The sequence below is a fragment of the Marmota flaviventris genome, chromosome 12 (assembly GCF_047511675.1).
Source record: "Marmota flaviventris isolate mMarFla1 chromosome 12, mMarFla1.hap1, whole genome shotgun sequence".
NCBI lineage: Eukaryota > Metazoa > Chordata > Mammalia > Rodentia > Sciuridae > Marmota > Marmota flaviventris.
The window spans coordinates 93,357,277-93,371,054 of record NC_092509.1 but is presented as its reverse complement, the minus strand read 5'-3'; the positions used below and the strand labels follow the sequence as shown (position 1 = coordinate 93,371,054).

The 13,778-nt window shown below is 32.9% G+C and overlaps 1 protein-coding gene across 13 annotated transcripts in view; it reads left to right on the top strand.

The window, feature by feature from the left end:
• Swt1 (SWT1 RNA endoribonuclease homolog) overlaps positions 1-13,778 on the top strand; it is an 89,680-nt gene that overhangs the window by 30,623 nt on the left and 45,279 nt on the right. For all 13 annotated transcript variants that reach the window (XM_027934882.2, XM_071600215.1, XM_027934881.2 and 10 more), the window contains 4 exons: positions 2,234-2,327; positions 9,359-9,504; positions 11,122-11,285; positions 12,624-12,762. In XM_027934882.2, coding sequence (XP_027790683.1) covers positions 2,234-2,327; positions 9,359-9,504; positions 11,122-11,285; positions 12,624-12,762 — 543 coding nt within the window. The remainder of the gene's footprint in view (positions 1-2,233; positions 2,328-9,358; positions 9,505-11,121; positions 11,286-12,623; positions 12,763-13,778) is intronic.

Below are 13,778 nucleotides of genomic sequence, written 5' to 3'. Positions count from 1 at the left end.
TAACTAATGATTTAAACTGCCCATTTTGCATTATCCATGTTTCTTTGAACTGAAGAAAGGAAAATGAGCTGCTATGATTTGTGTCTCTGTGGCTCTCTGATTAAGGCCTGAGTTTCATTTTCCTCGGGCCCATGCCCTGATATAGTTGAGTTCTTTGTAGATTTTGCTACCAGGTTGTGAACTCCTAAAGAGTTTATCTTTCAATATCTAGATGCTTAGCACAGGGATCTGGCACAGATTTGGCTCTATGTAAAAATTTATTGCAGAATGAGTGAGTTTTCCAATTTGAATGATCAGAGATTTAAGTAACATAGGCTAACAATTGAGAGGAAAATAGGTTGAAAACTGAGAACATGGTTGAGGCTTATTGGTTAGTATATACTGAGTTTTAGTGTTTGGAGACTTGCCAAGAGCTTTAATGAATGTCTGGGTCCAAGCTCCAAATAGTTGTTTTTTTCTTTTTTCTTTTTGTGGTGCTGGGCCTTACGCATGCAAGGCAAGCACTCTACCAACTGAGCTATTTCCCCCGCCCCACAACATTTTTTTTATACCTTTATTTTATTTATTCATTTTTATGTGGTGCCAAGGATTGAACCCAGTCCCTCACACATGCTAGGCAAGTGCTCTACTACTGAGTCACAACCACAGACCCTCCAAAGAGTCTTATACAAAAGTAGATCTGAAGTATGTATGGTCCTGCAGTCTGTATTATTAACTAGCTCCTGTGGTAATTCTGAGGCAGGTAGTATGAGGGCCTTTAAGAAGCTTTATCTTAGGTCATATTCCTACTGTTGCATTATTTTCACAGAAACTGTATTTTTGCTATGTCTTTTAAGACTGGAAGCCTGTGAGTAAGCTGATTAACATTGTTAGAAGTCACTTTTTATGTTCTATCTAGGGTTCCTGTTTTCTTTCTCTGTGTGTCTCTAAATGTATTGCTTTAGAGCTTAAGGAAAGTAGATACCAGAAACAGATTCTGTTGCTGATAGAATAGCTGTGCAGAGATATTAAACAGATAATTTTTATTTAATTTTTTTAAACAGATAATTTTAAACATGATGTAATTATATAGTTAAAATCTGTATCTGAATTGAGACTAGAATTTATAATATTCGATTTCTAGTCTTTTTTGTTTAGTCACTGATCACATTTCTTTGTATTTATTCATTAGGCACATCCTAGTCCATTTTAGTAGTAAACCAATCATTGTATTAAGTAAATAACTACATGTCATGTGAATCTTTTTTTTTAAAGAGAGAGAGAGAGAATTTTTAAATATTTATTTTTAGTTTTCGGCGGACACAACATCTTTCTTTGTATGTGGTGCTGAGTATTGAACCCCGGGCCGCACGCATGCTAGGCGAGCGCGCTACCGCTTGAGCCATATCCCCAGCCCTGTCATGTGAATCTTGATCCAGATTTGTCAAGACTTTTTTTGTTTTTTTATTTAAAAAGTCTTTTGTCTTTTATATATGATTTTTTTTTTTTTTTTTTGTACTGGGGATTGAACCCAGGGGCACTCAACCACTGAGCCACATTCCCAGCCCTATTTTGTATTTTATTTAGAGACTAGGTCTCACTGAATTGCTTAGCAGCCTCATTTTTGCTGAGGCTGGCTTTGAACTTGTGATCCTTCTGCCTCAGCCTCCTGTGCCACTGGGATTACAGGTGTATACACCTTGCCCGACTCTTGTATGATTTTTTTAAAAATATTTTTATTTGTAGATGGACACAGCACCTCTATTTTATTCATTTATTTTTATATGATATTGAGATGCTAGGCAAGAGCTCTACCACTGAGCTACAACTCCAGCCATCAATTGTCTTTCATATACATTTAAAAAAATAAATTTAATTTTTTAGAGCACTTTTAGGTTCACAGCAAAATTAAGCAGAAGGTACAGATATTTGCCATATGCCCCCTACTCCCACATATGCACAGCCTCCTTTATTCTGTATCCCCCACCAGAACAGTACATTTATTGCAACTGTGAATCTATATTGACACAGCATTATCACCCAGATTCTGGAGTTCACATTAAGTTCATTCTTGGTGGTGTATGGGTTTTGAGAAATGTATAATTACATGTATCCACTATTACAGCAGCATGCAGAGTGTATTCATTGCTGTAAAACTTTTAGATTTTTTTGATTTGTAAATACAGCCTAATTATTCATGTGATGGCCAGATTTCTAATGTGCTTATTGACAACTGCCTTTGTTAAATTTGCAGATGGACTGAGTGATGAGAACAATGATGATAGGGTATTAAAATGCTGTCTGCAGTACCAGGATTTATTCCCCTGTTCTCTTGTTATTCTGTGCACGTGAGTTTCATAATTTTACCATTAAAAAAAAAAAAGCTTATGGTAAAGAATTTTTAAAATCATATTATTATATCTATCAAATCAAGAATAAAGAAAACAACCATAATTTTCTGAATCTATCACTAAGCATACTCAGTTATATCTGAAAATGTGTTAGCTCTATAGTAATGAAGTCTTAATTGGATGAAGTTTGATTTCATTTTAATTTATGTACTATTCAGAAGATGTTTGGGAAAACAAGGAAAAAGTCAATATTAAAATCTGCCAGAACATTTTAGTTGTGAGAGACAAGGAGGTTAGTTTCTTATGTATTTATGGGAAAGGAGGTAGTTTATATTGCAATTTGGTTCTGGGTGCCTGGTATGGAGTTAAGACTGGATGGGTTGGAGTCCTGGGTCTGTCACAGGATGGCTTTGTGACCTTGAACAATTTACCCAATATAGTTTCTTCATGTATAAGAAACAGGGAGAATAATACTTGTCTCATAATGTTATTTTAAGTATCTAACATATAGTATATGTCAAGGACTTAGTTGAGTGCCTAGTAGATAGTCAGATCTTAGTAAGTTTTTCACTTCTTTTCTCCTCCTCTTTCCCATTGATTTTTTTTTTTTTTTTTTAATATTTATTGTTTTAGTTTTCGGCGGACACAACATCTTTGTTTGTATGTGGTGCCGAGGATCGAACCCGGGCCACACGCATGCCAGGCGAGCGCGCTACCACTTGAGCCACATCCCCAGCCCTCCCATTGATTTTTAAAAATAACTTAGTTCTGATATAAAACAGTATAATGCTAAGCAAAATTGTTACTCCTCTTAACAATTGAGAAAGGGATCTGAAAGTATAGAGGAGCAATTTTTTGCAATTTTAGTCTGAATATTATTCACACAATTTTATTCCATTGAAATTTATGATTATGTTCAAATTCTGTGTATGAAATTTAGTGATGATAGAGGTGAGTCACCCTAAGAGTTTTCTTATAAAGTGGGTTGGTCAATATTATTGTTTAGCTATTTTTGTAGACAATGTTATTCTTTTTGTTACTGAAGTAAATATTGGAGATTTCTATCTCAGTTTAAAATTGTGTTTTGATTGAGGACATATTACCTTCGAGCTTGTTAAAGGCCGAAATAAAATTTATAATATGTAAATCAATTTGAATTTGAGATAAATTGAATTTGAGAAATAATTGTTGTGTATTTAATAATTTTTAATTCAGTTGAGAATGAAATTACATTGGTGAAACATTATAAGTCTTGCATTATTTATGTCATCACTGTTTTGGGATTAACAGAAATGACAATTTTAGTGAAATTTAAATTGTAGCTGTGTCCTTCTTTTAATTCTTGCATTGTCTTGTTCTAGGTGGTAGCCTGTTTTTTCCTCTTTCCTATTCCCTTCCTTTCACTTTTCTTTTTCATCCATTTTCTTTCTTCCTTCTTTTTTTGGGGTTGGTTATTTCTTTTTTTCTGTAAACAGTAATCATTATGTGTGCCGTTTAAGTCTTACCTGTTGTGAAGACATATTTCTATTAAATAGATGATGATAGTGATGTTTATAGTTAATATCAATTGGTAATGATAGTAGTAGGAAAAACTCAACATGACTATATAATACTATACATCATCAAATGCTTTACTTAAATTTACATCCCTAAGTTTGGGCCTATAACCCCTAATTAATGTTTCCAGTCCATATTTCTCTCTCTCTCTCTCTCTCTCTCGCTCTCTCTCTCTCTCTTTTTTTCTGTGATACTTGGCAGTCAAATCCAGGGATGTTCTACCACCCAGCAACAACTCCAACATTTTCTATTTTTAAATTTTGAGATAGGGTCTTGCTAAGTTACTAAGGCTGGCCTCCAACTTGACAAACTTTCTTCCCAAGCCTCCTGGGTTTATAGGTATGCACCACAGTAACTGGTTCTAGTCTGTTTGTCTTCTAAACTCCAGACTTATATACTCATCTACTTACTTGTTATCTTTACTTATATTCTCATAGACATCTGAAACCTAGCATCACCAAAAATGAGCTCTTGGTTTTTACTTCTAAATTATACTTCATTTAAATGGAAAGTGCCATCTCTTACGCATTTGCTGAATCCATCAATTGAATTATTTTTACTAACTGCCTTTACTTCATAATCTGCATCCAGTTAGTCCTGTGCAGTCGTCTTTATATCCCCCACCACTATCCTTTGTTAAGCCATGTTATATTTATTTTGTTTATTTTTTTCTTTTCTATTCTGAGATTCATTGTGCTATTCTCATACTTGTTCTCCTTCATTTATTCTTCAAAAAGTTACAATGGTTTCTTATTTTTTTTTTTTTGCAACAAGTTGTTTATTGATTTTATAAGGGAACAGTTGTACACTCAGTAAATGACTCAAGAAGAGTAAAAATAAAATACACTTTAGTAATTAAGTTACAAAGTCAAATAAATGACCATAAATTTCATCTTGAGTTCTTTGACAAAACCAGGAATTATGACTCAAATAACAATATTTATCTGCTAATACAAGGAATGAAAATCCTTATTATCACTGGGATGTTGCTAAACCTTTCAAAGATAAGGAACTATGAAATTTTTCCATTTAGTTTGAATATTGCTCTAAAAGCTATGATTCAAACAAAACACACCAAGAACAGCTCAGTTCCAAAGAGAAAAGAAGGTAGAATGAATTGGCATGGAACTAACTGAATTATCTACATAGTTACTTAGATCAGTTCTGATAACCTCAGAAGATTTTTACTTGGCCTGCTAGAGGAAAGCTATGGCATGAAACCCTATATAAATCGCTGCCTCAAACTTTATAGCAGTGAGGGTCTAGGGTTGTGGCTCAGTGGTAGAGCACTCGCCTAGCACTAGTGAGGCCCTGAGTTTGATCCTCTGGTTTCTTATTTTTAATTTTTTAAAATTTTTCGTTATGGAGAATGTTAACATTTACAGTGAAGAAGAGTTAATAAACTCTTCATTACCCAGATACAACAATTATTTAGATTCTGCCATTGTTACTATATTTCTGTACGCTTCGCATCCTCCAACATGATTATTTTTATTTAGTTTTTTTTTTTGTATTTTGAGTAAATATGTACTTAAATTGAAATGCAGTTATTGATTATTGAATGTTGGCAAATGGATGCAATGGTATAGGCCACATCTCTCTTAATATATAGGATACTTCCATTACTCCCAAAGTACTCACATGTCCCTTTGTGTTTTCTCATTTCTTAAGGTAGAAGTTAGATCACCTGAGATAGCTATAAATTTCCCAGTAAAAACTGTTTTAGTTTTAGTTCACAAATTTTATGTTATATTTTTATTTTCGTTCAATTCAGTCTACTTTATAATTTCCCTTGTGACTTTCTCTTTGACTCACAGGTTATGATGTTTGTGGCTTAAGTCTAAATATTTGCAAAATTTCCTGATATCTTTTTGGTATTGAATTAGAGTTTAATTCCATTATGGCTTGAGAGAATAATTTATATAATTTCTATTCTTCTAAATTTTCTAAAGTTTTTTTTTTTTTTTTTTAATGGCCAAGATTTTGGACTGTCTTGGTGTTTTATGTGCCATTGATTCTGGTCTTGTGGATAGAGTGTTATATATAATTTCAATAGGTCTTCTGTAACCTTGCAGCTTATGTATCTACTTCTGTGATCACTGAGAGAGGAGTATTGAAATCTCCAACCTTTGATTGTAGATTTGTCTATTTCATCTTCCAGTCTCATTTGTTTTGCTTCACTTAACTATGCAAGTAATGAAGCCTGCTTGATGAATTGGGGAATGCACTCAGGTGAAAAAATGGAAGCTTGTAGTGAGAGGCATACATGTTTTGTTTCGGATTGTCTTCTTAAGAGATCTGACCCTTTTATCATTATATGATGCCCTTATTTGTTCTTAATAATACACCTGATTATGAAGTCTCCTTTGTTAAGTATTCAGCTATTTTAGCCTTTTTTGGGGTTAGTGTTTATATGGGATATCTTTGCATTCTTTTTATTTTTTATCTATGTCTTTATATTTGAAGTAAATTTCTTGTAGATAACATATGCAGCTGTCCCTTGGTATCTGCAGGGGATTGGTTCCAGGACTCCTACAGATTCCAATATCTGTGTCCCTCCCTCAGTGCAGATGCTAACATTGCTTATATAAAATGGCACATTTGCGTATTACCTATCTCCTCCATGGAGATGTTAATATTCCTTATATAAAATGATGTATTTGCATATAACCTATGCACATCTTCCTGTATACTTTTAATCATCTCTTAAGTTACTTATGATATCTACTATAATGCAAATGCCATGTAATTAGTAATACTGTTTAGGGTGCAATGCTATATAAATAGTTACACTGTTTAAGGAACAGTGATAAGAAAAAATTGCAAACATTCAGTATAGATGCATTTTTTTCCTTAATATTTTTAATCCTTGGTTGGTTGAATTCATGAATGCTGATTGTAGTTAGTTTGTTCTTTTTTGTTCAATCTAACAATTATTTTTCTCCCAGTACTGGGGATTGGAGTCAAGGGTGCTCTCCCTTTGAACTATGTCCTTTTTTGCTTTTATTTTTTATTTTGGATTGTATATTTTTAAGTGCTATTTCATTATATTTATGTTGATTTATTTATACTCTTTTGAAGAAAAACTTCATATGGTTGCTCCAGTGTTTATAATATACGTCCTTACTTTATCAAAATTTATCATGAAATAATATTATATTTTCATATGTTATAAAGTAAGGATCTTAAAACAGTATATAGGACTAGGGATATAGCTTAGTGGTAGAGCACTTGCCTAGCATATGTAAGGCCCTGAGTTCAATCCCAGGTACCAAAAAGAAAACAAACACCAGTATGTGTATATATATGTGTATGTATATATATGTATATATGTATATATATATATATATATATATGTATATATATAGTCCCACAGCTCTTGAATATTAAAAAAAAAAACCTCAATATTATTTTTATTCACTTTGATTTCTTTTGGTCTGTCTTCAGATTTGATGATTCTTTTCTTTACCTGTCAAGTTTTTTGATGAACTATTGAAGTCATTATTAATTTTCGTTACTGTTTTCTTATTGCTGGCATTTCTATTTCATTCTTTCTTGTGATTTTCTTCCTTTTTTTTTTTTTTTTTTAAAGAGAAACCTTTGGGGACAATCTCAGATTCAGTCTTTCTTTAAGAGAGAGAGAGAGAATTTTTTTTAGTTTTTGGCGGACACAACATCTTTGTTTGTAGGTGGTGCTGAGGATCAAACCCGGGCTGCACGCATGCCAGGCGAGCACACTACAGCTTGAGCCACATCCCCAGCCCTCTTGTGATTTTCATGTCTGTTGAAACTACCTGTCTGATTTTGTATTCTATTCATCTGTTCCATTAGACTTTTTAACTTTTTTTTTTTAATTGTATTTTAGTTGTAGATGGACCTTTATTTCATTTATTTATATGTGCTGCTGAGAATCGAACCCAGTACCTCACATGTTAGGCAAGTGCTCTGCCACTGAGCCACAACCCCAGTCCCTAGACTCTTTAACTTTTAATCTGAGTTATTTTATCTCCCCAGAAGAATGGCTTCACTGTCTCTCGTTTCTGAACATGGTTCTGTTGACTGCTTTGTCTCTTGGCTGTGTGTTTTTTTTTTTTATCCTGGTCAGATTATATGCGGATTTGGGGGCTTACTTGCTCTCTGATTTCCTTTATTCTGTTTCCTCCTTAACTTTCTAGATGTTCTAGTCATTTGTACACATGGTTCTCTGATATTTCCAGTCACTGAGGCTGTGGCTTTCTGTTGTCATATGCCATAGTGAATGGAAGAGTGCCTTAAGCAAAAAAGAGAGCACTGTATAACTTCCCTAATGTAGCCTGTATCTTGAATTTAAACTCTCCTTAGGTTCCTTCCACATGTTACTTACTTTCTAGTGCCTTCAGGTGGTTAGTTTTTTTTCCTCATTTTTTTTGTTCAGATTTTGTAATTTTTTATGCAGTGGGAAGGTTAGTCTGACCAAGCTACTCTGCAGTAATAGCAGCTGGAAACCTCCTGGGCTCCAGAGTAACAATTTAACCAATGATGTTGCTTCCCCATTGAGGCCCTTTTATATTTTTTCATTATTATTGTCCTAGCCTTTCTCTGTAACCTCATAAACTGGTCTCATGCTGTGTTCTAATCACACTGACTTCCTTGAGCAAACAGCAGATTCACATTACTTGTTTTATGCTCATTCTGAGTAAGTTTGCAATTGTCTGCTCTGTGTAAATTATTTCTCCTACTATGGTTGTTAATGTTTATTTCTCTTTGGATGAACATATACCTGTGTTCAAATTTGATTCCCACATACTGTATATGATCCTGGACAAGTTACTTAACACCTTTATATCTGTGTTTCTTTTGTTAAATGATGATAAAATTGGGGCTAGGGCTGTAGCTCAGTGGTAGAGCATTTATCTAGCATGTGTGGCATTGGGTTTGATCCTCAGCATCACATAAAAATAAATAAAATAAAAGTCTAACTACAACTAAAAAAATATTTAAAAAACAAAACATCAAATTCTTTTTAAAAAAATGGTGGGGACTGGGGATGTGGCTCAAGTGGTAGCGCACTCACCTAGCATGCATGAGGCACTGGGTTCGATTCTCAGCACCACATAAAAATAAAATAAAGATATTGTGTCCACCTAAAACTAAAAAATAAATATTAAAAAAAAAATGGTGATAAAATTGGTACCACTTCCTCGGAGGTTTGTTGTAAGGATTCAGTAAATATAAATATATCTAAATATCACTTAGAATGGTACCTGGTGCCTGGGAAGCACTTTAGTAAATAATTATTGTTCTCCAAAATTTATGATATGACTCTACTATGTAAAAATTTCTTTATCATCTCTATTTATAGAGAAATTATTATTCTTTGTTAATACATGTACTGAGATTTACCAGCCTATGAGTAGATCTCATGTATTTTTGAATTGCCATATGATTTATCTTATAAAACAATATTTTTCCCCTTCTAACCTCAACTTCAGCGATGATAGAAATTTAAGAAACAAAGGCCTAATAAGCGGTGTGAAGTCACTCAGTAAAGAAGAATTGAGTGGAGAGCTGTGTAACTTATCTCTGAACACAGATGTGTGTCATCAGCCTTGTGTTTCTAAGCAACGATTGAAAGCAGGTAATATTTTTATTGTGAATAACTGGAAATATATCTTTTATGTTCTAAAATTAGTAATAACGTTTCAAGTTTTAATCTTGTACTTTTAAAATGACATTAGATTTGGAATACTTGCTGGCATTTAAATCCTACAAGTAAATGAAAATTATAATACTAATACAAAAAATATCATAAACATGACATTCTGTGTATACTTTTACAGATTAATTTGATTTTAACCATATACTCGCATATAGTTTTACGTATTTATTTAAAATTTTTTTAAACATTTTTTTTTTTTAGTTGTAGGTAAACACAATACCTTTATTTTAGTTTTGTGTGGTGCCGAGGCTCGAACCCAATGCCTTACACATGCTAGGCAAGTGCTCTACCTCAGAGCTACAACCTCAGCTCTACATATTTATAATTAATGTGTGCATGCTCATTTGTACCTTGCAAAATATGCCTTTTAAATTAGTAGTAGCTAATAAGAAATAATCATTTCAAGTGGGGAGACTAGTTTCTTTTTAAAATTAGCTTCATATTTATAACTTCCTATTAATGCAGTAAAAACCTCAGCTAGTAATAATTGAGAAACTTTTAAGACTCTAATAAGACTTTTTCTAAAATTTTAAACTAATAAAAAAGAAAAGTAAAAGCAATACTGTTGTCTTACCTTTCTTTAACCAGAATAATTTCTTCTGTGGCTTGATAATTGATAGAATATTATATTAAATGACATCATGTATAAATATATCCCACTTTTTCCCTCTGTGGAAAAGTAATTATTGAGGTCTTTACTAGATTGTACTTTTTATATATAAATGCACAAATATTTATACTTATACTACCTATTTGCCCTTTTTTTGTGAATAGCACACATTGTCGTAATATTAAAAAAAAGGCATTGGGGGGAATAACAGTATATTCTAGTTTATGGTTTTTCAGGGATCATGTGCTTTTGGTTTGCCCATTATTTTAGTGTCATTTTAAATTCTTAGTTTTTATTTGTAGAGATAAACCACTTAAAGATCTTTTTAAAGGGGAGGGCATGAAAATGCTTAAACCAGAAATTTTAGTCCTTTCAGAATAATTTATTGATGTGAGCTGAGTTTAAAAATGTGTACTATTTTGGAAGAAAACTTTGCTTCGTTGCAGTTTTTAGTTTTCTTTCTTTTTTAGTTGAAGATGGACACAATACCTTTATTTTATGTGGTGTTCAGGCTTAAACCCCGTGCCTCACATCTGCTAGGCAAGCACTCTACCGCTGAGCCCCAGCCCCAGCTCCAGTTTTTAGTTTTCTATTGTAAATAAATTCAAGGCTCTCTTGTAACTCTCCTTTGTTTTGAAAATAATAATATTAATTGTAGTTAAAAATCACATTTTTTTTTTTACATTTCCATTGGAGTAAAAATATTTAGTTCCCTTTTTTAAAAAGATAAAACATTGGCCAAAATAGCATATTTATGTTGCATCTAAAATGACTATAGTAGAAATGCATGTTTCTAAGTTAAGTATTTCTAGGTAATTCAAATACTAATTACATATGAATTGTTTATTATTTATGACCAAATACTACTTATTTATAATATTTACTTTTAGTGCCCTAATAAAGCCTGTTAACTATTTGTTTTAAAGAAGCAACACCAGTAGAAGAGAGCTCTGATGAAAAGTCTACAAATTCAGGACTGTCCATTCTACTTGAACGCATAATATCTGATCTTGAAAAATCTCTTGGAACAGCTTTATCTTCAATATTAGAAACAGAAATGAAAATTGCTTTTGGAAACCTTTGGATGGAGGTGATTAGTTCAACTCTATTAATTGAAAATTTTTTTTATTATTGAAGATTTGTTATTTTAAGAGATAACTATATCACATCAATCTTTTTCTCCATGCTTTTGAAAAAACTTTGATGGTTAAATGATATATGTTTTAAGGTTTGGGAATACATATTGTCATTTCTTTTTATCAGTCAACATGTATCTATGGCACATATATTGTGTGTCAGACAGTACACTGCCCCAAGGAATCATGTCAGATATTTTTCATTAAAAAAGTGTATTTTTGGCTTATGCCATGTAAACATGAATATCAGAGTACAAATTTATCTCATTAAGACATTTTGAATTTTCTTCCTTTTTTTTTTTTTTTTTTTTTTTTGTGTGTGTGTGTGTGGTGCTGGGGATTGAACCCCATGGCCTTGTGCATGAGAGGCAAGCACTCTACCAACTGAGCTATCTATATCAGCAGCCTTAAATTTTCTTTAGGTTAATACTTTTCCTTCAATTCAACAAAACACCTAATTTAGCAATTGTGATCAGTTTAATCTTTGTTTGATTTTTCACATTTGTAGCTACCAGAAACATTATAGCCCATTAATTGTAGCTTGCATCTTGATCCAGCTTTTCAGTGAAATTCTAATATCTCCCATTCTGATATCTTTGCTACTTAATGTAATAATCAAATGGTGAACCAAGAGGATGAAGAATGATAAGATTCTAGGAGGGTTGATTTAAGTTGGATATTTCATCGTAGAAATACGAATGACTTAAGACAAGGAGCTGTGACTTCTTTGTTTTTTCCTTTTTGTAGTTGTAGATGGACAGCATGCCTTTATATAAATTGTTTATTTTTATGCGGTGCTAAGGATCGAACTCAATGCCTCACACATGCCAGGCAAGTGCTCTGCCACTGAGCTACAGCCCCAGCACCACAGCTGTGCCTTCTTATCGAACTAAATGATCAATTATTCTCTTTGACATCTTTTTTCTACATAAAATTTTTCCCCCAGTTCTATGAAACAATTAGATTGATTTCTTCATTGAAATGATTATATTGAAAAGTAGATTGAGGGATCTTAACTGATTAAAACTATGTTTCCTCTCTGATTGGAACTAGGCTTTCTTTTTGTACTCATGGTTCCAGAGACCACAAATATTAATAGTAATATGAATTAAATAGTGTAATAGAATTATTTTAAGATGATTAGTTTTTAATAAAATATCTTTTAATTTAAAAAGAATTCAACTAATTGTATTTTCCCCTAAAGTATATGTAGGAATTCCTAAATAGATGTGTTTGAATAATTGGAATAATCAATAAATTCATAGATGTTAATCTTCTTAAATACTTTTTAGATGCTGTACTTGAAACCACCATGGACTCTAATACACATATTACAGTGCTTTAAAAAACATTGGTTGGCTGTATTTGGATTAGTTATGGAAAAGAACTTGCTTTTAACTGTTGAGAGCCTATATGAAAATCTCTGTAGAGGTATGGATCTTTTTTTCCAATATTACATTAAAGTATTAATTCAAATCAGCAGATATATTCCATGAGATGTAAAGATGAATTAAAGAAGTTTGTGGATTAGCTCCTAAAAGAGTTCATTCTTAATTTCTTTATTTTTATTTGAGGGTCTCACTAAGTTGCTGAGGCTGGCCTTAAACTTGGGATCCTTTTGCTTCAGCCTTCTGAGTGGCTAGATGCTTTAGACAGTTTTCCATTGCTCTGACTAAAAGACTTGATAAGAACAACCAAGAGGAGGAAATGTTTATTTTGGCTTATTTTTTCAGGGGTTCATGGTCAGCAGAGTCCATAGCTCTGGGTCTAAGGTGAGCCGAGCATCATTCATTGAGCGAAGGGCGAGAAGGAGGAAAATAGCTCAGGACATGACATGCAGGAAGCAGAGAAAGAGCTCTGCTCATCTGGGACAAAATATACCCCAAAGGCACACCCTCAGTAACCTACCTCCACCAGCCATACCCTACCTATCTACAGTTACCACCCAGTTAGTTCCTGTCAGTGATTTAATTCACTGATATGGTCACAAATAATAATCTGATTACTTCACCTGTGAGCATTGTTGCATTGTCTCACACATGAGCTTTTGCCAGACATATCCAAAACAACACTGGGATTACAGGTGTATGCTACCACATTCATGGCTGTATTTCCAATTTCTAAAGGGAGTTTGCAGCATTGTTGATGTTCTTGGATATTGTGAATATATAATATTTTTTTGTACTGGGAATTGAACCCATGGCCTCCTGCATAGTAGGCAAGCTCTGTACTACTGAACTACATCTCCAGCCTGTGAATGTATGATTTTTAATGTGTTCAGTTTGAAAGCTTTTAAAACTGTATTTATAGTCTGTTCAGTTATACAAGTAGAATTAATTATAGTTTTTTTTTTTTTTTTCATTTCTCACCATGTTAGACACAAACTTTGAATCCATTCTTGTATTGTATGTATCAAGGATCTAAACCATATGAAGAAGGAATAGGAA